General features: G+C 37.7%; 1 protein-coding gene across 15 annotated transcripts; it reads left to right on the top strand.

Annotated features, from left to right (window-relative positions):
• The first annotated feature begins 504 nt into the window (after positions 1 to 504).
• Positions 505 to 19,887, top strand: LOC141423228 (ester hydrolase C11orf54-like). 15 transcript variants are annotated; one of them, XM_074075737.1, is made up of 11 exons: positions 3,501 to 4,420; positions 4,842 to 5,017; positions 5,369 to 5,521; positions 7,455 to 7,512; positions 8,061 to 8,172; positions 9,827 to 9,900; positions 10,058 to 10,159; positions 11,737 to 11,913; positions 13,518 to 13,667; positions 17,635 to 17,751; positions 18,815 to 19,887. In XM_074075737.1, the coding sequence occupies exons 5-11, from the start codon at positions 8,109 to 8,111 to the stop codon at positions 18,986 to 18,988; spliced, it is 858 nt and encodes a 285-aa protein (XP_073931838.1). In that variant the 5' UTR covers positions 3,501 to 4,420; positions 4,842 to 5,017; positions 5,369 to 5,521; positions 7,455 to 7,512; positions 8,061 to 8,108; the 3' UTR covers positions 18,989 to 19,887. The 15 variants fall into 15 exon arrangements, with proteins under 15 accessions (XP_073931412.1, XP_073936731.1, XP_073931838.1 ...); XM_074078245.1 differs by having other exon boundaries at positions 3,505 to 4,420; positions 8,130 to 8,172; XM_074077899.1 differs by lacking the exon at positions 8,061 to 8,172 and having other exon boundaries at positions 3,506 to 4,420.
• The last annotated feature ends 3,868 nt before the right edge of the window (positions 19,888 to 23,755 follow it).

Genomic DNA, 23,755 nt, shown 5'->3' with positions numbered 1-23,755 from the left:
CAAGACAAGGATGTACATCCTTACCACTCTTATTCAACATAGTGTTCTAAGTTCTAGCAAGTGTGATAAGTAAAGAAAAAGTAATGACAGGTATATAGATCAGAAAAGAAGAAATACAACTTTTCTTATTTGCAGATGACATGAGTGTCTAATAGAAAGTCTCAAGTAATCTATAAGGAAACCTAGAACTAATAAGTGAGCTAGCAAGCCAATCATACCAAAATCAACTGTATGTCTATACAAGCAATGAAAATGCAGATATTGAAATTAAAAATACAATGCATTTACAATCTCTCAAATAAATGAGATGCCTAGGTACAAATCTAACAAACACATATGAAAACTGTTAAAGAAATTAAGGATTAAAAAAAAACTGAGACATACCATGGATTGGAAGACTTAACACAGAAAAGATTTCAGTTCTCCCAAAACTGATAGGCAAGTTTAACAATTTCTATCAAACTCTTGGCAAGATTTTTTGGTAGACACAGACGAGATTACTTTAAATAGTATACAAATAGGACGTCATCGCGTGTCCCGCTGTCACATTCACACTAGTCACAAGCAGGAACGCTTGCCTGCAGGCCCAGCCATGTGATTTGTAAGGCCCAATGCGAAATGACAATGGAGAAGAAGGGGAGAAGTGTCATTACAGGTACGAAAATAGCCAGGTGTGATGGCGGGTACCTATAATCCCAGCACTTGGGAGGCTGAGGAGGATCAAAGCTGCCCTATAGTGAGGTCTTGTCCCCCCAGAAACGTACTAAAATATAAGCTCCTTCACCTATGGAATTGCTCTGATGTGTTCTGGTGTTTTAAAATGTGCTATTTTAGCCTGGTGCCAGTGGCTCAACACCTAATCCTAGCTACTCGGGAGGCTGAAATCAGGAGGATTGACGTTAAAAGCCAGCCTGGGCAAATAGTTTTCGAGACTCCATCTTCAAAATGGGCTGGAGGTGTAGCTCAAGTGGTAGAGCACTTGCTTTGCAAGTATAAAGTCCTGAGTTCAAACTCCAGTCCCACCCCCCCAAAAAAAGTACTACTTTAATGCCTTTTCAAGTAAAGAAAAATTAAAATTATTATCATTACTTTACCGTTTTCTTTATATTATGTAATACTAGTTTTAAATACAGGTATAAGGACATTTAGCTTGTATGCATAATCACTGAAATGTCACAGTATTCATGTCCCAGTATTTCATAGCTCATACAAGCATATGTATTTTGTTCTTGCTATAACAGTGGAAATGCAAACTAACTCACCTGTTTTTATTTTACTTCTTTTTCCCGAAGTACTGGGGATTGGACCAGGGCCTCCTGTATGTTAGGCAAGCACTATACCACTTGAGCTAAGTCCCCAGCCCTTTTGTTTTTATTTTGTTTTTGAGATTGGGTTTCATTATCTTTTGCCCCAGCTGGTCTCAAACTCTAAATCCATATGTTTTTATTTTATTTCTTTTTTTAAAAGAATTTTACTTCTTGATACATGTACATTCTATCAACATTCTATGGAATCTGGCAACACTGGGTCTTTTTTGGGGTTTTTTTTGACAGTACTGGGGTTTGAACTCAGGACCTCACACTTGCTAGGCAAAGGCTCTACCACTTGAGCCACTCCACCACCCTTTATTGTGTTGGGTGTTTTCAAGATAGGGTCTCTCAAACTATTTGCCTAAGCTGGCCTTGAACCACAAGTCTCCTGATCTCTGCCTCTTGAGTAGGTAGATTACAGGCATGAGCCATCAGCTCCTGACAACATTGAGTCTTCATGAGCTTCCACACCTTGTAGATCCAACAGCATTCTGTGCTAGTGGGGCATTACAGTCACCTAATATGAATGGGGTGGCAACCATAGGAAGACCCATACACTGCACCTCTCTCCTCGGGTCCTGCTCATGTTTCACTGACCTAACAGACATCACTTAGACAAAACACAAGTTCAAATGTAACATTGTTGGATAGGGGTTTAGCTCAGTGATACAGCACTTGCCTAGAATGTGCGGCCTTGAGTTTGATCCCCTGCACTACACATACACACAATCTATCTATCTATCTATCTGTCTACCTACCTACCTACCTACCTACCTACCTATCTATTTAACTGTGCACACTCATGCATAGTTAAGAATTTTAAAACGGTGACAGCATATTCATATATAAATATGGTGACCCTGTATGACTGACTGCATTACTTGCATACCCACAAAGGCAGCCCTGTCTTAGAGCCTTACAAGTGTGGTAGATCGTGAACATTTAATAAATAATTGAGGGCCAGGCACAGTGGCTTATACCTATAAACCCAACTATTCAGGAGGCAGGGATCAAGCGGATTGTGATGTGAGGCCAGTCAGGGCAAAATTAGAAGACTGTATCTGAAAAAGCACAAACTGGGGGCATGGCCTTAAGTGGTAGAGCACCTGCCTAGCAAGCACAAGGCCTTGAGATCAAACTAAAGTACTGCCTAAAAATAAAAAAGTAAAAATATAAGTAGACAAAGAGACTGAACTAACCCATTGCATGCTAGGTACATGGAAGACTGATAAGAGATCACAGTCTAGGGGGAACAAGCAAAGCAAACATAATCACAGTTATACTCAAGAGTGCTATACCTGTACTACCACCCTGCCCTGTTTGCCATTGGTCTACCTGAAGTTCTGCATTTCTAATCCAGTTATTCAGGCTGTAACCTCCCAGGGTTGAACTTTGATTTTATATCAGTTCTTATTTCTACAGTAAGCATAAATACATAAAGTACCTCTTTTTTTCTTTTTTTGCAGTGCTGGGGTTTGAACTCAGGGCCTTCACCTTGAGCCACTCCACCAACACGTTTTTGTGATGGGTTTTTTTTTTTTGAGATAGGGTCTCACAAACAGTTTCCACAGGGTTGACTTCAAACTGTGATTCTTCTGATCTCTGCTTCCTGGGTAGCTAGGATTACAGGTGTGAGCCACCAGGGCCTAGCTCTAAAGTGCTTTTTATTAACCTCATTATGGATAAATATACTAAAACCAGGCATGGTGTCATACCTATAATCCCAGCACTGGTTGGGGGAGGTATTAGTCAGTCTCTGCTAGGTAGCAAGACCCTGTCTCCAAAAAAAAGACACTAAATGAATATACTATTCATTGTATAGAGTGTAGACTTTGACATGTTCATAAATAAGTACCTGCTGGTTGCCTCATAAATAATATAATAAAATGTTAACATTTGGGAAATCTGAGTTAAAAGTATGCAGGAATTTTTTTCTGTGGTATTGGGATTTGAATTCAGGTCCTTAAGGCTTGCTAGGCAGTGCTCTACCACTTGAGTCACTCCAGCAGCTTTATAGGAATTATTTGTAATATGTCAACCTGAAAGTATTTCAAAAGAAAATGAAAATGTCTTACTCTTAAAAACAATTTTAAATTATTCAACTCAAAAATGTATTTAAGGTAATTGAAGTATGATTATATAGCACTTGGGGTCCATAATCAATAATTATTTATATTTAATTTGGAAGACAGATTATTATTTGTTTGTTTTTTGGTGGTTCTGAGGTTTGAACTCAGGGTCTTGCACTTGCTAGGCAGATACTCTACCACTTGAACCACGCCCCCAGAGTTTTGTTTTAATTATTTTTCAGATAGGGTCTAGGGATTTTGCCTAGGGCTAGCCTTGGACCAGCAGTCCTCCTGCCCGTTTCTTTACAGGTCTGTGCCACCATGCCCATGTTGTTTATTGAGAGGCGGTCTCACTAACTTTTTCCTTGGGTTAGCCTCAAACTGCAATAGTCCTGATCTTTGCCTCCTGAGTAGATTAGATTATAGGAATGCACTATGCCCACCTCAGTTTATGTATATTAAATAACAAAAGGACAATAAAAACTAGTGGTTGATAAAGTGCTAAAGTAAAGGTCACTTGTCTCAGCTTCCCTGGAGGCTAAGGAGGTAGAAGGATGCCTTGAGTCCAGGAGTTCCTCCTACCTGGGCAACATAGGGAGATCTGTCTCTTACCAAAACAAAACAAAAAAAAGTTAAATATCAAGTCCTTAATGTATGCCATAGCAAATTTATGGATGATACATTGTTTGGAAATGTCATCAAAAGTAGAAATCCAGTTTCTAAGAACCTATGAGTCTGGAAGATTTAAAAAAAGTTTGCAAGACTATTTCAAGTGATTGCGAGGGACCACATTTGCTGAGGAAGCATGATAAAGCTGAGACTGCTCAGATTAGTGAGGTGTTCTATTAACAATTTTGGCTCATGTTCCAGCAGTGCTCTTAGAAACAAATGCCCTTAAGAGTGGTCTGTGCTCCTTGTTTCCTGTTGTGATTGGTCTGGAGTGAAATTCCTCCACCCACCTCTTTTTTTTTTTTTTTCTTTTCCCTGTTTCATTTTATTTATTTTACTGTGCTTATATACCTCATCACTTGAACACTTCAGGTAAGTCTTAATCTCTACATATGTATACCTATTTGCTATAATCTTTATGTATGTATACCTATTTACTATCTTAGTGTAAGATAACAAATTGGTTATATTATCAGAAAAATTGAATATTAAATCTGCTTGCCATGAAAGTATATTTATTTGTAACTTAAAGTAAAAATTTGAATTTCAGAAGCTAATTGTGCCATAGGTTTACATTTTTATTGGTAACTTAAAATTTCTTTTGTAAAAATAATAGTTTAAGAAACTTAATTTTTAGTTTAAAAGTCAAATGTAGATAAGATACACAAATTATCTATTATAGAAATTCTTAAATATCTGTTGTTTTATATATATATATAGCTATACATTTCATATATGTTAAAACATACATACTTTTGCTACAACCATTTAAACATTTATTCATAATCCTTAGTAAGTACTTTTTGATTCACTACCCATTTTCCTGGGACGGTGAAGTGGCTCAAGTAGCAGAGTGCCTGCCTTGCAAGCATGAGGCCCTGAGTTCAAACTCCAGTACTGCCAAAGAAAAAAAAAAGACTGACTCATTTTCCTTAGGTCATCCATTAGAAACTTGCAGGTTCTATCAAGGTAAGTGACCAAAGAAATGAATCGTAAGTGCTTTCTTTTTTATTTCTCCTTTGGCATTTTCTCTTGTCAGGCTATTTTAAATATTAATCCTTTAAAATAACAGTATTGGGCTAGAAGTATAGCTCAGTGGTAGAGTGTTTGCCTAGTGTTCATGAAACCCCGGGTTCTATCCCAGCACTACAAAAAGGAAAACAGTAGTATTAAGAGAGGTCACTTGTCCGTTGCTCATTTGGAATACTGAATGCTAGCATCTATGGTTTCCCTTGTTGTGTAACTAGACTGTGAGGATAGAAGAGTCTAAATGCCCTTTGCTCTCTTTGGGTAACTGAACTCTTAAATGCTCATTTCCAGAGCAGTGACTGATCAAGCTTGGTGCACTGTGAGCTTTTGTGATCATTTTCCAGCAATAGCTTTATTTGTACAATCTCACACCTGAAGAAGAAAGAAAAATGGCTTGTACTGAATTTTCTTTTCATATGCCAAGTCTAGAGGAGCTTGCTGAAGGTAAAAACAATACTAACTGCATTTCTAAGAAGTAGTCCAAGAAAAAAATTAAAAGATTCTAACATATATATGTAGCCTACTACTTATCTTTACCTGTATTTTACTTATTGGAATGGTACTTTTGATACAGAGTTTTCCATTTCATTATCTGTTCTATACTGATTTTATTGAGAAAGTTCAATTTCTGGGGTTGTGTTTTAGGGGGATGGGAAAGTTCAAAATTCTGTCCCTCTAAAAAAGCTAAACTCACCATTTATAGATTCTTGATGATACCAACTTTTACAATGAAAATGACTATAGTACTTTGAGGTTTAAGTAAGTATAATGCCCAAAGAGTTGCAGAATTTTGTGATAACTTTTTGCCAGTTACAATATTCTGCAGATACATAATCTCCTATTGTGTTTTAATCACGTTCCCAAGCATGCTTCTTTTTCCTGGTGTCCTGGAGTTTGAATGAACTCAGGGCTTAGAGCTTGCAGAGAGACATCCTCCAGTCCCCTCCTCCTGATTTGAGAGACAGCCAGTACTCTGCTTAGATTCCTCTCTGTGTGTTTTATGTATTTTACCTTGTTAAACAATTTAAAGCAGCTTCCTGAGATCATTTAGAAGGAGGGGAGATGGATGAGAAAAGGAAAAATGGGGACATAAAATTAAGCCAGGAATACTACTAATCCAAAACTGTAAAGTCTGTTAGAATTCTGACATTTACCTGACAGCCTTTTAAGCTTTATGTAGAACTCTCCCTTATTTCTCGAGTGTATTTTCCCAGATAGTTAATCAGTTCTCTGTTCTCCTAATAAGAATGACGTCAAGAAATATACTCATTTTTTTTTGCTTTGTTGTTGCTTTCCTCTTACAAGCTTCCTGTTTTGTTTCCTAATTGAGTAGTAGCTAGTAAATAATCCATCTTGCTAGTATTTTTTGACCTACCAGTCATTTGTTTTCCCTTGCAATACAGCTAGGGATCTTTTCTTTCATGTCTTTCTCTCTCTCTCTTCTTTCTCTCTCTCTCTCTCTGTCTGTCTGTCTCTCTCTCTCTCTCTTTTGTATGTGTGTGTGTAGTATTGTGATTTGAACTCAGGGCACTCTACAGCTTGAACCACACCTCCAGTCCATTTTGCTCTGGTTGTTTTGGAGATAGAGTCTTTCAAACTGTTTGCCTTGGCTGGTCTCGAACCATGATTCTCTTGATCTCAGCCTCCCAAGTAGCTCCCAGGTGTGAGCCACCTATGCCCAACTTATGTCTGGTTACTTTAGTTCAGCATTTGTCTGTAACCTTCATTGAAGTTGTGGCATGTGATTCCTTACTTTTTAAAAAACTTAAATATTTACATTTCAATAGGTTTTTAGACTCCCTTCCCCCAAAGAAAGCCCTCACAGGTATCTTCAGTGGTTGGTAATCACCGTGGATAAAATATTTATGTGCTTTAGTATATCTTCTAATTATACCAAAGTCTAATTATATTCATTAATAAAACCATTTCTGGGGCTGTAGGTCAGTGGTAGCGCATGTGCTGAAGCACATGACTAAGGCCTTAGGTTCCATCTCCAACACCATCAAAACAAAAAAAGAGCCTGGTGCCAGTGGCTCTGTAATCCTAGCTATTTAAGAACCAGAGATCAGGAGGATCTTGGTTCGATGCCAGCTGAGGCCAATAGTTCTAGAGACTGTATCTCAAAAAAACCATCACAAAAAAAGGCTGTTGGAGTGACTCAAGGTATAGGCCCTGAGTTCAAACCCCAGTACCACACACACAAAAAATTTTTCCCCTTTTTTTATTACATAAATTTAGGCTAACAGTGTGACACATAGAAAATTTAAAGGAATTCTTGGTATATGGTGGCCACATTTTTACCTAATGTTAAATAATCATTTTTATGTCTTTATTAGTTATGCAGAAGGGGTTAAAAGATAACTTTGCTGATGTGCAGGTCTCTGTAGTTGATTGCCCTGATTTGACTAAAGAACCATTTACCTTTCCTGTAAAAGGTAAGCAGGTTTTTGTTTCTTGTTTGTTGTGTTTTTACATGCTTTTGGTTTTCAATCATAATCTTTTTCTAAAGCCAGTGTTATTTTTATCTATAAAAAAACCTATATTGTTACAACTTTTAAGCTATATTTTGACTAATTTCTGTGCTTATTGCTTTTAGATGTTGGAAATTTCATTTTATACCCATGTGGGAAAAGATTGTGTTTTATGTACTTTCAAAACCTTCACTGGCTGCATAATAGATACTTAATGGGCTACAGTCTTAATACCACATGAAAGTTTTGTTTTTAATTGTTCAAGTGACTTTTATAGAAACTAACTTTACTTTTTAGTTTTATTATTTATTCAGTACTGGCCATATTTGATTCATCTATTAAATACTTCTAACCCTTTAACAAATTTGCCATGTTACCATCCACTGTTTGAAGTGAGAAGGGAAGGAAAATAACATTGGTTGAGTAAAATAGTCAGTGTTGTAGATAACTATATTTGATGGCTTAGTTTTTACAGTGATACTGCAAGGTAAAATACTAACTCCATTTTATAGATGAGAGCTGTGAGGGCTGAGAAGACTCAATGTGAATCATAGGATTTAATGCAGGTCTATCTGTTTCAGAAGTCTAATCTTCTCCCATTACCTTACTATGATGAGTTTGGAGGTAAATGCATTTTTCTCTTATTATGAAATGGACATATTTTATTTAAAGGTTATTTGCCATAGAATTCCTGGAGCCTAGTTCTGTTCTGACACATACAAATTTCATTACCCGGAATAAGCCGCTCAATGTAGCTTACCTCAGATAGATTAAAATTAGGGGATTTCAGATGACTGTCCTTCTTGGGTGTTTGCAGCTTAAACATTCTGTAATTACATGTTTGCATTCTAGAAAGTTTGTGTATCTGATAGCAATTTCTCTTAGCACCTTGAAATTATTTGGAATAGTATTGTTTTCTTCAGCTTCTTCTTACTTTGTATAATCTCTCCAGGTTTTTCCATCTATCTTGTGGTTTCAGTCATTCCTGGAGAAAATCATTTTTAAATCATATGTGTAATAGATCTCTTTTTCTTAGTTATAACTCAGTATTTCTGGCTGCCTGTAGGACATCTCACCTGTAACTTCCTCTTCTTATCTCTACAGTCACCATGGTTAGCTATTATTTCTCTGCACCGCTAAAAGAATTCCCTGTTTCTCTACACTTCAGCATCACTGTCACTTAATGAAAGTCTTGTCTATGCATTTCTGCTGATTCCATGGAAAACATTTTCTAAATCCCCAGTTACAAAAGGGACCTATAAGACTTTTATGTACCTATCTGCATAGCTGAAGAAATAGAGCAATTAAATGTACTTTGCTGTGTAATACGTTAGCATAAAACTGGCAAGACTACTTTTTCTCAAACAAATGATAATTATTTGCCACGTTACACTTTTAAAAAGTTCCTTTGTCCAACTCGTCTCTAGCTGTATTATGATAATAATTAAAAATGTAAGCAGAGGAATGGAGGTGTAATTCAGTGGTAGAACTTGTTCTCAGTAGACTCAAGGCTTGGGGTCAGGAATCCCCAGCACCAAAAAGAAAAAAAACAAGTAGAAAGCTCCTAGTCTGTAAACTTATCTGTTATTTGCATAACAATCTTGGGAATAAACAATTTAGGAGAGAATTTCCCAATGTGGATCTAAAGAACATATATTCTACAAGAATAAAACGATTTAAATTTAAAAACAATTTTAGCCAAAATAAGAAACAAGCACACACCCCCAGACAAAATAGATTTTTAAGGGAGTAAGGCATTATAGATTAATTCTAGAAACCTTACCCAAACCAAACTTTGGCCCTATTAGTTGCCCTATAGGTCAGTTATGTCAAGCCATGCTTCCATATGATGATATTGGGAACACAGTTCAAATAGGACAGAAGAGGCTGGTAGAGTGGCTCAATTGGTAGAGTGCCTGCCTAGCAAGCTCAAGGCCTTGAGTTCAAACCCCATACCACACACACAAAAAAATAATAGTAATAAATTGGCTTTGGGCTTGACTGCTTTTCTCTAGCCGCCCCCCCTCCGCCCATGCAGGAGTCTCTGCTCTTTCTTCTACTTTCCTTCCTTTCCTGATAACACTCTGTCACTTTGCACCTCAAAATAAATAAATAAGTAAAATAGCACAGGAGTATTAGCTACTTATACATCTTCCAATCCCTGCTATTTGTAAAACTGTATGAGAATGGAGAAGTTAATTTTAATAAATTACCATTTTTGGCATTTTATACTTGAATTATATGCTTGCCTGTTTGTAAGATGGCTTGTGTTTTTTAGGCATCTGTGGGAAAACTAGAATTGCAGAAGTAGGAGGTGTGCCTTACTTAATGCCTCTGGTAAACAAAAAAAAAGTAAGTGTGCGTTTACGCTTCACATTCCATGAAGATTGTAAAAGGTGGTTTATTCCTCTTTATTATGTGGCAGGCAAGTGCAACTGGACTCAGTTATAAAATGTAAATCAGGAAATTTGTATGAGTTATGATTTAAATAATTTTTTCCTCTTTATAGGTTTATGATCTGAACACGATTGCAAAAGAAATCAAGTTACCTGGAGCTTTTATTCTTGGAGCGGGGGCAGGCCCATTTCAGACTCTTGGGTTCAATTCTGAGGTGAGCATCCATATCATCATTATGTTGATTTCACATTTGTTTTATCCTTCTTTTTCTGCCCCATTTAAAATCCTTTCTGGTGAATTATAAGTGGTTGATGTCATATCTTGCTACAGATTTGCTACAATTTAGAGTACATGCTCCAATTTGTCTAACTGTAGTGGAACACTAACCTTTAGTTTCAGATTTTATCAGGGAATAGGTTCAATCTTTGATAAATCCAAGACCCTGGGGAATTCTGTGAAGACTTTAAAATGTATTTCGAAGTGTAAAAGGTTTTAGTTTTTTGAGACACTATCTCGATATGTAGACTGGCCTTGAACTCAAGATCATCTTCTCTCTGCCTCCTGAGTGTTGGGATTACACGTATACACCACCACACCTGACAATTCTTACATATCACAGGATTCCTCACTTCTCTATAAATCTTTCCTATTCATATAAAGGCAGCTTTGGATTAGAAGATGAATAGAATATTTAGTGATCTAGTCAACTCTTTCTTGCATACCAAAGAGTAATCTGATGGTGACTTAAAAAAGTTAATAGCTATTACTAAATACTATACCATATATGACTATACTAGCAATATGTACTTGTAAACATGCTAATAAAACATCACTGTTTCTTCATGAGTACAAGAGTAAATGACCTCTTCAGTCTGTCCTTTCTCTTATAACCTCTTCAGATATAACTGTTAGTCAATAGACATACAAGTTCTTGTCCAGAGCTTTAATTTTCATAGTGTTCAGGATAGTAAAAAGATAAATTAGAAATTTTAAAGCAAATATTTCAATGTCGTAGAACCGCTGTATGAAATATTGTAGCCAGTGGCTAGTGGAGTGGTTCAAGTGGTAGAGTGCCTGCCTAGCAAGTGTAAGGCCCTCAGAGAAAGAGATATTATAGCCAAGTGTGATGGTGCACACCTGTAATCCCAGTACTTCGGAGGCTGAGGCAGGATTGTGAGTTTGAGGCCGTGTTGGGCTACGAAGTGAGATCCTGTCTCAAAAAAAAGAAGGAAGGTAAAAGGGGTGGATGAAGGGATGAAGACAGGAAAGAAAATGAATTATTGTAAACATTTTAGATTTCCATAGCTATTACAAAATACCTGATAACCAGCCTATGAGGAAAGATTTATTTGGCTCACAATTTTAGAGGTTTTGGTATGGCAGCTAGTAAACAGAGAGAGAAAGAGAAAGAGAGGGAGGAATCCCTTTTATAACAAAGCCCCTCCCCCCAAACCCATTAAGGTATGAATCAATAAGTGGATTAATCTGTTCATGATGTCAGCGCCCTCGTGATCTAATCACCTCCGAAAGGCCCCACCTCTGGAACACTGCTACATTGGAGACCAGGCCTTCAAGCATGAGCTTTTGGGGAACATTTAAGACAAAAACTGTAGCATTTTTTTCCAGTTTTTTGTATAGAAAATTAAATACCTAATAATTTCTGTGTTTGTATATATGGGAAATACTTGAAATAAAATGCCTTGAAGTCTGAAATAAAACATGTCATTGTGTTAAGATATCCTCTCTACACAGGAATACCAAGATTGACCAATTGTCTTCTGTTCTTTTCAGTTTATGCCAGTTGTACAAGCAGAGAGTGAGCACAACCCTCCTGTGAATGGCAGTTACTTTGCCCGTGTTAACCCTGAAGATGGAAGGTGCCTTCTAGAGAAGTACAGTGAAAAACATCATGATTTTGGATGTGCATTACTGGCTAATCTTTTTGCTAGTGAGGGCCAACCTCGCAAGGTGATTTTTTTTTATTATTTTATTATTCATATGTGCATACAAGGCTTGGGTCATTTCTCCCCCTTCCCCCACCCCCTCCCTTACCACCCACTCCGCCCCCTCCCTCTCCCCCCTACCCCCTCAATATCCAGCAGAAACTATTTTGCCCTTATCTCTAATTTTGTTGAAAAGAGAGTATAAGCAATAATAGGAAGGAACAAGGGTTTTTGCTGGTTGAGATAAGGATAGCTATACAGGGCATTGACTCACATTGATTTCCTGTGTGTGGGTGTTACCTTCTAGGTTAATTTTTTTTGATCTAACCTTTTCCCTAGTTCCTGGTCTCCTTTTCCTATTGGCCTCAGTTGTTTTTAAGGTATCTGCTTTAGTTTCTCTGCGTTAAGGGCAACAAATGCTAGCTAGTTTTTTAGGTGTCTTACCTATCCTCACCCCTCCCTTGTGTGCTCTCGCTTTTATCATGTGCTCAAAGTCCAATCCCCTTGTCGTGTTCTGGCAAGGTGATTGTGTTCATAAAAACAGCATTCTTCGGATGTTCTCAGAAGAGAGTTTTCCTAAGAAAATCATTGATACCAAAGTGAAAGCTCTTACATAGCCCAGTGTCATGTTGCCCTGAATATGAAAGATCTGAAAGTCTAATTTAAAACTGAAGTTAGGAGTTTGAAGCCAGCCTGGCTATGCAGTGAGACCCTGTCTCAAATTAAAGAATACTTAGCAATATCTTTTTCTGAATAATGAAATGATAACAAAGTATTAATTTGGGGGGTGAATTAGTCACATTTATATGTACCCTGCAGAAAAAAAATGCTTATTTTTTGGTAACAAATAGGCAATTTAATTTGCTTATTTCTGACTAATCACATATTGTGCTAGATAGAAATGGTAGTAGCAAAAACTTGTAGCAAGAAAATAATAAGGACAATTTCATATTTTTCTCTGTTTGTATGCAGAAATGATGATTTCAGTGTTAGCATTTGTGAGATAGCTACTTCAGCTACTTTGAGAAATGAGGTAGAGAAGTAAAAATACCTAACAGTCAAAACTAGTCCAGAACTTTATAGGAAATTGTAATCATTTTTACCTCACCCCCATGTTAATCTCTTTAAGCCAGGGAATTCTTAACCTTTTATCACCATAACATATATATTAAATCTCTAGAGTTCAATTTAGGAGAAATGAAGAAAGCATAAATAAAGACCAGGCATGGTGGCTCATGCCCTCAATCCCAGCTACTCAGGAGGCAATGATCAGGAGTATTGTGGTTTGAGGCCAGCCAGTGCAAAAATTAGTGAGAACCCCATCTCAACTAACAAATGATGACTGGTGGTATATGCCATATCCTAGGGAAGTAAGGAAGGAAGGGAAGAGAGACCTACTATTAAAGTGTGTGTGTGTGTGAGAGAGAGAGAGAGAGAGAGAGAGAGATGTGTAGGTGCATATGTCATTAAGACTCAGAGGACTGAGACATTTCAACTCAGATCTGGGTACACTAAGCAAATAAGAGAATGTTTACCTTGCTGCCACTAAATTATATGGTACATTTTGGTAGTTTCCGACACAAAATTTTACAGTTTACCCAGTGGTGTGTATATTTATGTCCTCTGTAGGTCATTGAGGTAAAAGCCAAAAGAAGAACTGGACAGCTCAACTTTGTGACTTGTATGAGACAGACTCTGGAAGAACATTACGGAAACAAGCCCATAGGGATGGGAGGCACTTTCATAGTGCAGAAGGGAAACGTGAAGGCTCACATTATGGTAAGGGCCTTGTGTGTATGCCTGCATGTATTGGGATGTGTGTGCACGTGCTATGCTCTCAGGATTTTTAGATATTTATACCTTTAAAGATGCGCTCAACAAATTCTTTTACTGTGAGTGTATTACTTTAAAATTTAAATGACAAACCATACTGTCAGTCAAATTGTGAGGTTAGAGTTCTTTTTCATGTTAACATATTAGAAGTTTTCTTTCTGATGTACTTTTTTGTCTTGTTTTTGGAGTTTTGTTGTTTTTGATGGTACTGGGGTTTGAACTCAGGGCCTCACACTTGCTAGGCAGCAGGCACTCTCTTACTTGAGCAACTCGACCAGCCTATTTTGTGCTTGGTTTTTTCAAGATAGGGTCTCTCAGACTATTTGCCCAGGCTGCCTTTAAACTGTGATCCTCCTGATCTCTACCTCCTGAGTAGCTAAGATTATAAGCATGAGCCAGTGGTGCACAGCTTGTTTTTGCTTTGTTTTTGCAGTGCTTCAGATTGAACCAAGGGCCTCATGCCTATTATTGAGCTATACCCTTTTACTTTTAGTTTTTTGAGGGAGGAGGTGGTACTGGAGTTTGAACTCAGGGCTTTATGCTTGCTAGGCAAGTGCTACACTGCTTGAGCCTTGCCTCCAGCTCTTTATGGTGTGATTGTTTTGGAGACAGGGTCTCACTTTTTGCCCAGGCATGCCTGGGATGACAGGCATACACCACCACACCCAGCTTTTCCCACTGAGATGGGTTCTTGCAAACTTGTTTGCGCAAGCTGGCCTGGCACGTACTACCAGGCCCATCTTTTTTCTGTTGAGATGGAGCCTTGCAGACTTTTTTTTGCTCAGACTGGCCTGGAACCACAATTCTCCCAATTTCAGCCTCCTGAAGATGATAGTGCACACCGCTGTGGCCAGCTGTTGGTTTGGATGGAGGTCTTGTGAACTATTTGTTGTGACTGGCCTCGAAACTTGCACCTCCTGATCTCAGCCTTCCAAGTATTTAGGATTGTACAGGCATGAGGCACTAGCACTCAGCTCTGTTTTTAATTTTTTGAGGGCACACCATATCATCTTCCATAGTGGCTGTACCATTTTACATTCCTGTCAGCAGTGCACAAAGATTTCTGTTCTATCCATCCTAGCTGGTACTTACATTTTGTTTGTTTGTTTGAGTAGGTAGGATTTCAGGTATGAGCCACTGACACCTGGCTTTTTTTTTTTTTTTTTTAAAGACAACATCTCACTGTATAGCCTAGGCTGGACTTGACTTATGATCTTCCTGCCTGAGCTTCCCAAGTGCTAGGATTATAGTCAGCCACTTCTATTTCAGTTTCATTCATTATTTCATGGACACTTAAGTGATCGTGTCCTTTGATGAAAAGTTTGTGATTTTTTTTTTTTTTGCAGTAGTGGAGTTTGAATTCAGAACCTCAGTTTTTGGGATTAAACCAATTCTTGGGATTAAACCCACGGTCTCACATGTGCTAGGCAAACACTCAACTCCTGAGCTATATCTGCAGCCCCAGAACCTCACACTTGCTAGGCAGATACTCTATTACTTAAGCCATATTCCCAGCCTGAAAATTTATAATTTTTCTATGTTCCTATATATCTGTTTTGTTGTTGCTCCCTGTGCTTTTGTTGTCATATCCAAGAAATCATGACCAAACCCAGTGCCCTGAAACTTTTCCCATGTGTTTTGTTTGTTTTTTGTTTTTTCAGTACTGAGATTGAACTCAGGGCCTATGCCTTGAGCCACTCCACCAGCTCAAGTATTTGAGTATTTTTGAGATAGGGTCTCATGAACTATTTGCTCCAGCTGGCTTTGAACATTGATACTCCTGATCTCTGTCTCCTGAGTAGCTAGGATTACAGGTGTGAGCCACTGGTGCCCAGCTATTTTTTGTTGTTGTTTGTTTTGTTTTGTTTCTATAAATTTTAGCTAACATGTGTAGGCCTTTGATCCATTTTAAACTAATTTTTATATATTATATAAAGTAAGAATTCACCTTTATCCTTTTTAAAGAATACCCAATTTTCCCAGCACCATTTGTTGAAAAGACTGTCCTTTTCCCATTGAGTGGTGTTAATACTCTTATTGAAAATTACTTGATCCTATATGCAAGGGTTTATTTCTGACCTCTCTATTCTCTTCTGTTGGTCTGAATGTCTGTCTTTAAGCTAGTAGTACACTGTTTTGATTACTATAGCTTTGTAGTTGGTTTTGAAGTCAGGAAATATGAGACTCATGTGTGTGTGTGTGTGTGTGTGTGTGTGTGTGTGTGTGTGTGTGTGTGTGTGTATGTGTGTTACTGGGGAGTTAACCCAGGGTTTTACACATGTCAGGCAAACACTTCTTCCTCTTGAGTCCCACGCTAAGACGTCTAGCTTTTTTTACAAAGTTGTTTTGAAAATTTCAAGGTCTCCTGATATTCTATGTGAATTTATGATGAATTTTCCTATTTCTGCAGCAAAGTCATTAAGATTTCAATAGAGCTGGGGGCTAGCTACTTGGGAGGCAGAGAATCAGTAGGATCACTGTTTGAGGCCAGCCCAGCCAAATAGTTCACAAGACCCTATCTCGAAAATACCCAACACAAAAAAGGGCTGGTGGGGTGGCTCAGGTGGTACAGCACCTGCTTAACAAGAATGACCCCTGAGTTCAAATCCCATTATTGCCAAAAAAAAATTTTTTTTTTCAATATAGATTACATTGAGTGTTTTCTGTCAGTTACTGAACCCAGGGCTTTAGAATGCTAGGCAAGCACTTTACCACTAATACCACTGAGCTATAGCCCCCTATTCCGTGATGAGATGATTTTTTTTTGTGGTACTAATGATAGAACTCAAGGCCTTCCACATGTAGGCAAGCACTCTACCCTTGAGATACTCAGCCCAGCATTGAGTTTTTATTCCTTCCTTCCTTCATTCCTTCCTACTTCCTCTTTATTTATTTGGCAGTACTGGGACTTGAACTCGACCTCTTGCTTGCAAGGCAGGAGCTCCACCACCTGAATCACACCCTTAGCCCTTTTTCCTTTGGTTATTTTTAAATAGAATCTTAACATTTGTTCCTAGATGGACCTGGACAGTAATCCTCCCATGTACACTTCCCAGGTAGCTGGAAGGACAGACATGTATCACCACACCTAGCTTTTTAATTGGTTGAGGTGAGACTTTCACTAACTTTTGCCCAGGCTGGCCTCTAACTGTGTTGCTCCTGATCTCTACCTCCCTAATAGCTGAGATTATAGGCATGAGCCACTGTGCCTAATCCAGCACTGAGTCTTTATAGATTGCTTTGGGTATTATTGATGTGTTAATATTAAGACATTCACTCCCTAAAATCAGAATGTCTTTCCCCATAAGCATCTTCTTTAATTTCTTTCAGCAGTGTTTTATAGTTTTCTGTGTGTAAGTTTTTTACCTCCTTGGTCAAGTTTATTCCAAAGTCTTTTATTACAGTTCTTGATGTTTCTACTTAATTTTAGTGCCTTGCTTTTCCCATACCACCCCATTGTTCCTGGTATCAGTAATGAAGTTTAAGATGGAAGAGCTGAAAATGTAGCTTAGTGGTAGATAGTGCCTAGTATGTGTAAGTTCTTGGATTCAATCTCCAGCTCCCCAGATTAAAAAAAAAAACTTTTTTAAAGATTAGGATGGGCACATACACGTAGGAAAACTGAGAGGCTATGAAAAAAAAATAGGGGCTAGGAAGAAAGGGAGGGAGGGAGGGAGGAAGGGAAAGGAAAATAGTAATTGACTCATTTCTTCATTTATTTATTTCTAACATTTAGTTTGTACTAATTGATTGGTTATCCTTTTGAAAACTAGGATATATAATTGATGCCAAAAACAATCAGTAGAGTATACAACAGAGCTTAAAATTTATAACACTCAAATCATATCTTTAAAAACTCTCAATTTTCAGTAACATTCAGTGTGTTTACCTGTTTAATGATCTTGCATTGTAGCCTGCAGAATTTTCTCCCTGCCCATTGACCTCTGATGAACAGGTGAATAAATGGTTGAATTTTTATGAGATGAAGGCTCCTTTGGTTTGTCTACCAGTTTTTGTCTCCAGAGACCCAGTATGTCTTTGCTGTCTTTTATATTACAATATGCTACAATGATCATGCTTCATTGTTCGAATATTCTTTTAGAATTAGGTACTTTTTTGTTTCTATTGTTTAAGACCTAAGTCTTCAGAATTTTCTTCAAAGTGAAAGGACTATGTGGCTTTCTACCCTATGAGTTTGGAAGATCAGATTTTAGCTTGGAGGAGGTAAAATAGGCATTTTAAAGTAACACCTAAATTCATGCTATTAAATAGTAGAAACACAAGGTGGATTCATATCTCTTATTTGGTGTTCACTTTCTAATTCTACACACTAAAAAAAATTAATATAGACCAATTCAAAGTAAATATCTACCAAAATACTGATTGGTCAGACCTTTTGATCCCAGTGACTCCGTATCTAGGATTTTATCTTTAGATGTATGTGTAACTATATAAAATCAGTAGTTAAAGGATTATTAATGACAACATTGTTGTAATGCCAGAAGAGTTGGAAATAATGTAAATATCAGTTGAGAACTTATGTACATATAATGAAATACTACGTATATAAAAGAATGTGGAAGCTCTCTTATTACCTGATAAACAAAGGTCTTGTTAGGTGAAAAAGAGCGGCATGTAGAACCATGTGTACAGAGTGTACAATTGGAGTTAAAAAAAGTGGAAGTAAATATTTCTGGAAGGATATGCAAGAAGGAGAGGGGAACATTTTACTGAATATAACCTTTTACATCCTTTAATTTTAGAGTCATGTGACTATAATTGCCTATATTTAAAAAGGGGTGGCTGGAGATGTATCTCAGTGGTAGAGTGTTTGTCTAGCACTGCAAAAAAAAAAAATCTGGGGAGCGGATGGTACATGACTGTAATCCTAGCACTCAGGAAAAAGAGACAGGAGGATAGGAAGTTTGAGGCCATGCTGGGCTACATTGAGACCGTTTTAAAAAACAACAAAAAAAAGCATAATTAAAAAAAACCTTTGTAACAAAAATAAAAAATTTCTCCTTCCCCCTTCAACAGATTCTAATAAAGGTAATTTGAGTGTTTACTAACAAACTACTTGTATGTTGTCCTAGGGGTTTGATTTGCGGCTGGAACACACCCACTTTTTTAGTCGTCATGGAGAAGGTGGACACTACCACTATGACACTACTCCAGATACAGTGGAATATCTCGGATACTTCACTCCCGCCCAGTTTCTCTATCGCATTGATCAACCGAAAGAGACCCATTCATTTGGGAGAGATTAAATCAGCCAATGTGTGCTTAAAAAAGAAATGATTAACTAAGGTTAATTAACTAACTCAATGCTTGGTATTAATACAAAATCCAATAGAAGTTATCTCAGTACTGAAATCCTTTTTTATTGTGATTTAAAATGAAGGATTATGGTAATATTGTAGATTATTTCACAGTCTCTCTGAAAGAGATTATTGGGAACAAAATTTATAATTGAGATGTTCATTTTCTTTTTTTATATACTCACATTTATTGAACCAACTTCATTTTTTTCTTCTATAATAGTCTATTTTGTAAACATAATGTTTATACCTTAAATATAAGCATGAACAGGAATAATGTAATTATTCCTACTACCTAATAATAACTTACATTTGAGTAGCATTATTAAAATTTTCAAATTAGTCCCACAACAGCTAAGTGGATTATTTCCAGGTTTTAGAAAAGTCTTTGTTTTTAAATCTTTATGTTCGTTGAATCTTTGTACTGAATTTTAAAAATCCGTTCTAGAAATAAGCATAGTTTTTTCATTGAACAGGGTAGGCAGGAGGAGGCCTTCACCCTTTCTGTGAAGTTAAACCATACTCAGAGTTTGTAATTTGCCTTTCACAAGCATTAGCAATGAGTTGGTTAGCCATGATTCTTCCCTTGTTTGGTTGCCAGTCAGAAGCAGTTTGTACCTTATTGGTTATTTGCAGGAAGAGAAAGAAAAAGAAACAGTATCAAAATACAATGTTGGTAGGAGCATATTTTATTTTCAGGCTCTTGCTGAAGTTGACCACTGTCCATATGAAATAAAAAATGACCCTCTTGGCTGGAGGTGTGGCTCAAATGATAGATTGCCTGCTGCACAACTGCAAAGCCCTGAGTTCAAACCTCATCCTGCCCCCAGAAAAAAAAATGAAAATGACACTCTTCTACTCCTTATAATGGTTGAAATTTACCTTGATGTTCTATAATAATCATTAGCCAGAAGTCAATTCTCCAGTCTTGCTATAGCATCAACAAGGTGCAAATTTAGGACTTTTTAATACTAAGCAAATCTTCAAATAATGAACTTTGATTATTTACTTTGGGTGTTAGCTATAACATGTCTTGATAGTATAAATTGCCAAGTACTATTTTATTTATTTATTTATTTATTTATTTTTATTGTTTTATTATTCATAGTACATGCAAGGCTTGGGTCATTTCTCCCCCCGCCAAGTATTATTTTAAAATAAGCACTGTTTTGAAAGGAAAAGAAAGAAATAAAAAATTGATGTATCTCACCTCCAGGCAAAAACAGCACTAGTATTATTTTATTTAGCAAATAGGTCAGTACACTAACTCTGTCTTCTCGAGTGTGAACTTCACGGTAGCAAGGTGTTTATTTACCACTTTAGCAGTAGTGCCACTAACAGTGCCTGGCCAAAACAGGCACTCACTACATTTGTTGAATGAGTGAATGAGTAGATGATTATGCCAGACACTTCACTAGAAACTGAGGATCTGGGTAGTGGGAGAAAACAGTAAACAAATACACATGAGGTGGTATCAAGGGGTACAGATGGACATAAAGGAGGGTTCTGGTTGGTGGTGGTCATCTCACACTCCCTGCTGTGACTTGGTTTGCATGTCAAAGCTGATGAAGTCACAGACCAACAGCTTGAGTCCTCATGTAAGGAAGTTTTCTGGGGACAGCAGGGCAACTCCTAAGTTGGTCCAAAATTGACTTGAGAGAACAGGGAAAGGGACTGGCTTAGGATTTTTTGGAAGTTCATGGTAAAGCCAACGTGATGGTTCCTACATGAGGTTTGAATTTCCCACAGGTATCAGAGAAGGGAGTATCAGGCTCTTTGCTTGCCAATGTGTGAGGCAGAAGGGAAAGGAGAAAAGAGTAAGGTTTAAAAGCTGTCAGCAAACATCAAAATGAAATTAAGACTATTGCACATTTTATATAGGACAACAGGGAAGACTTCTCTGATAAAGAGACACATAAGCAATAACCTGAAAAAATTAGGGACTGAACCATGAAGTTATTTGATGTCCATCCTGGCAAGTTGAAAGGCTCAGTGGCAAGAGTACTTCGTATGTTCAAGAAACAGCAGAGGCCTGGTGCATGTGGCTCACGCCTGTAACACTTGCAACTTGGGAGGCTGAGATCGAGAAGATTGGAGTTCCAGGCCAGCCCAGGCAAATAGTCCACAAGATTCCATCTCCAAAATAAACAGACCAAAACAGACTGGAGGCATGGCTCAAGTGGTAGACCGCCTCCTTTGTAAGTGTAAGGCCCTGAGTTCAAACCCCAGTCTCACCAGCAAGGAGACCATTTTAAACAAAATAGGATCACTTTATATCCTAGTGCATATTTATATATATAAAACCTTTATGAAAAATTATAAAGTTATTGAAAATGTAAAAAGCAAAATAATTATATTCATACCTAGGAAGATAACACTTAGATTCTTCTTAAGTCTAAATCTAATTCAGTGCCAGTGTAATCCCAGTAGGGATTTTCATAGACTCACCTGTTGATCTCAAAATATGTGAGCTAGTAAAAGACTAACCTAAGCAAAAATAATTTTGAAGACAAGGTCAGGGAGATTTGATATATAGATAACAAAAATAACTAAACTTATAAGTAAAACGGTATAGATTTAGTAGTAGTAGCATTCAGCCAATAAAAGAGAAAACCAAGGCCAGAAAAGATCCTTGCATGCAAAGACTTCATTTTTTTCCATAGGATCAAGGAGAAAGGAAACTGTGTTTCAAGTATGGCTGACACAACTACTTACACTGAAAAATCATTTGGATTGGACTGAATACCAGATAAACACCTAGTGTGAATGAATGCTGACACTTTAATAAAAATATTTACAATGAAATACATAAGTATATCTTTATGACATTGGATATGTTTCCTAGGGAACAAAGTAAGAACTATAAAAGACAGATATTATGACATTAATACATAAACCTTTTGTTGTCAAACTATAGCTCAAAAAGAAAGGCAGACTGATACTGAAATCCCAAGTGTGTGTCCTAGCATAGTCGATGATCAAAGACACTGGACCAAAGTTAAGTGTAAAGCAAGCACAATTTTTTCTAATAGGATAGAAAAGAACCCTGAAGGTGGGACTTAGTGAAAGAGCCAAATCAAAAAAAAAAAAGGGCTGAAGTCTAGGAGATGATAAAGAGCACTAACTGGCTTAGGTACAACTATTCTACCTTGAAACTATACTTTGTGATTGGCGCCTAGTCAACTTCTCATTAAATCCGGCCACCTGTCCCTCTCCTTATCAAACTGGACATTCCAGAGGGCCTGGTCAGCTCATCCTTGGAAGTTTGTTCAACTTGTCCTGGCTTTGGGGCCCACTACCCACATTGCGCAGCTGCATCTTGCTATTTTAGTGAGAAGCTTGTTGTTTCTCTAAGAAGTCCATTGTTTCCCATGCCTCTTTAGATGTCTGCTTTTAAAGTGCCTCTCTCATCCAAAATTGAGTCACTCTGTCATTGCTCCCCTTACAAGACCAGTCAGAAAATATGTTTTCAAAACATAGCTGATGAAATTCAGCTTGCATTCAGAATGCATTAAGTCATCTACAAATCAATAAGGAAAGAGGAACACAATAGAAAATAGGCAAAAAGTATGAACTGGCATTGGCAGAAGAGGAAAAACCAATGACTAATGTTAAATATTAAAAGATTTTTATTTCCAGTAATAGTTAGATGACTCAGGTGAACCATCTCATTACAGACAATTTAAAAACTGGAGAAGTACAAAAAGTACCTTCCTGAGGGACTGGCACAGTGGCTCAAGTGGTAGAGCATCTGCCTAGCAAGCATGAAGCCCTGAGCTCAAACCCCAGTACCATATAAAATAAAATAAAACAACATTTAAAATGTGAAAAACAAAAAAATACCTTCCTGAAGATACCAAAGAGTTACAGTGAAGTTTTGCTAGATGAGTATCTGGGACAGAATGGACCCCACCAGAGCCTACAGATGGTTCAACAAACAATTATCATTGTTTTAAGCCTGTGACTTTTTGGGTGCTTTGTTACATAGCAATTGATGACTGATTTAAGAATACATAGGGACAAGGTTGTGTGTTAGGACTTGAATATGAAAAGTACCCCACAGTTTCATGTGTTGAAGCCATGATCCCTAGCTGATGGCACTATTTTAGGAGGTAAGAGGGCCTTTAAGAAGTGGGGCCAACCTGGGCACTAGTGGCTCAGGCGTGTAATCCTAGGTACTCAGGAGGCAGAGATCAGGAGGATCGTGGTTTGAGGCCAGCCTAGGCAAATAGTTCTCAAGACTCCATGTCAAAAATACCCAACACAAGAAAGGTCTGGTGGAGTGGCTCAAGTGGTAAGAGTGCCTGCCAGCAAGTGTGAGGCTGTGAGTCCAACCCCCAGTACCACCAAAAAAATAAAATAAAGTGGGGCTAAGTTGGAGCAAGTAGGTCACTGGCTTGCCCTTAGGGGACATACCCCTGACCCTTTCCTTCCTCCCTCTATCTGTCTCTCTCTGTCACTATGAATTGCCACATGCTCCTGAAATCAGAGTTTTGGACCAAAGGCCCAAACTCCTGGGATTCCACATGCCAGGTCCAGCCACTTGCCCCTGAGACACTGTGAGTGACAGAGAAAGATTTATGACATGGCTCTCTTGGTACAGTGGAGTCTGTGATCAGAAGACTTCCAAACTCTTTGTGTGCCACAGGGAAGAATCCATGGCAGGACACATGGGTGTAAGTGGAGTTTATTACAAGTTAAGGGAGAGAAATACAA

This window comes from Castor canadensis, chromosome 1 (genome assembly GCF_047511655.1).
Source record: "Castor canadensis chromosome 1, mCasCan1.hap1v2, whole genome shotgun sequence".
Taxonomy (NCBI): Eukaryota; Metazoa; Chordata; class Mammalia; order Rodentia; family Castoridae; genus Castor; species Castor canadensis.
Note: the sequence above shows the minus strand (reverse complement) of the source record. Positions and strands in the feature narration are given on the sequence as shown.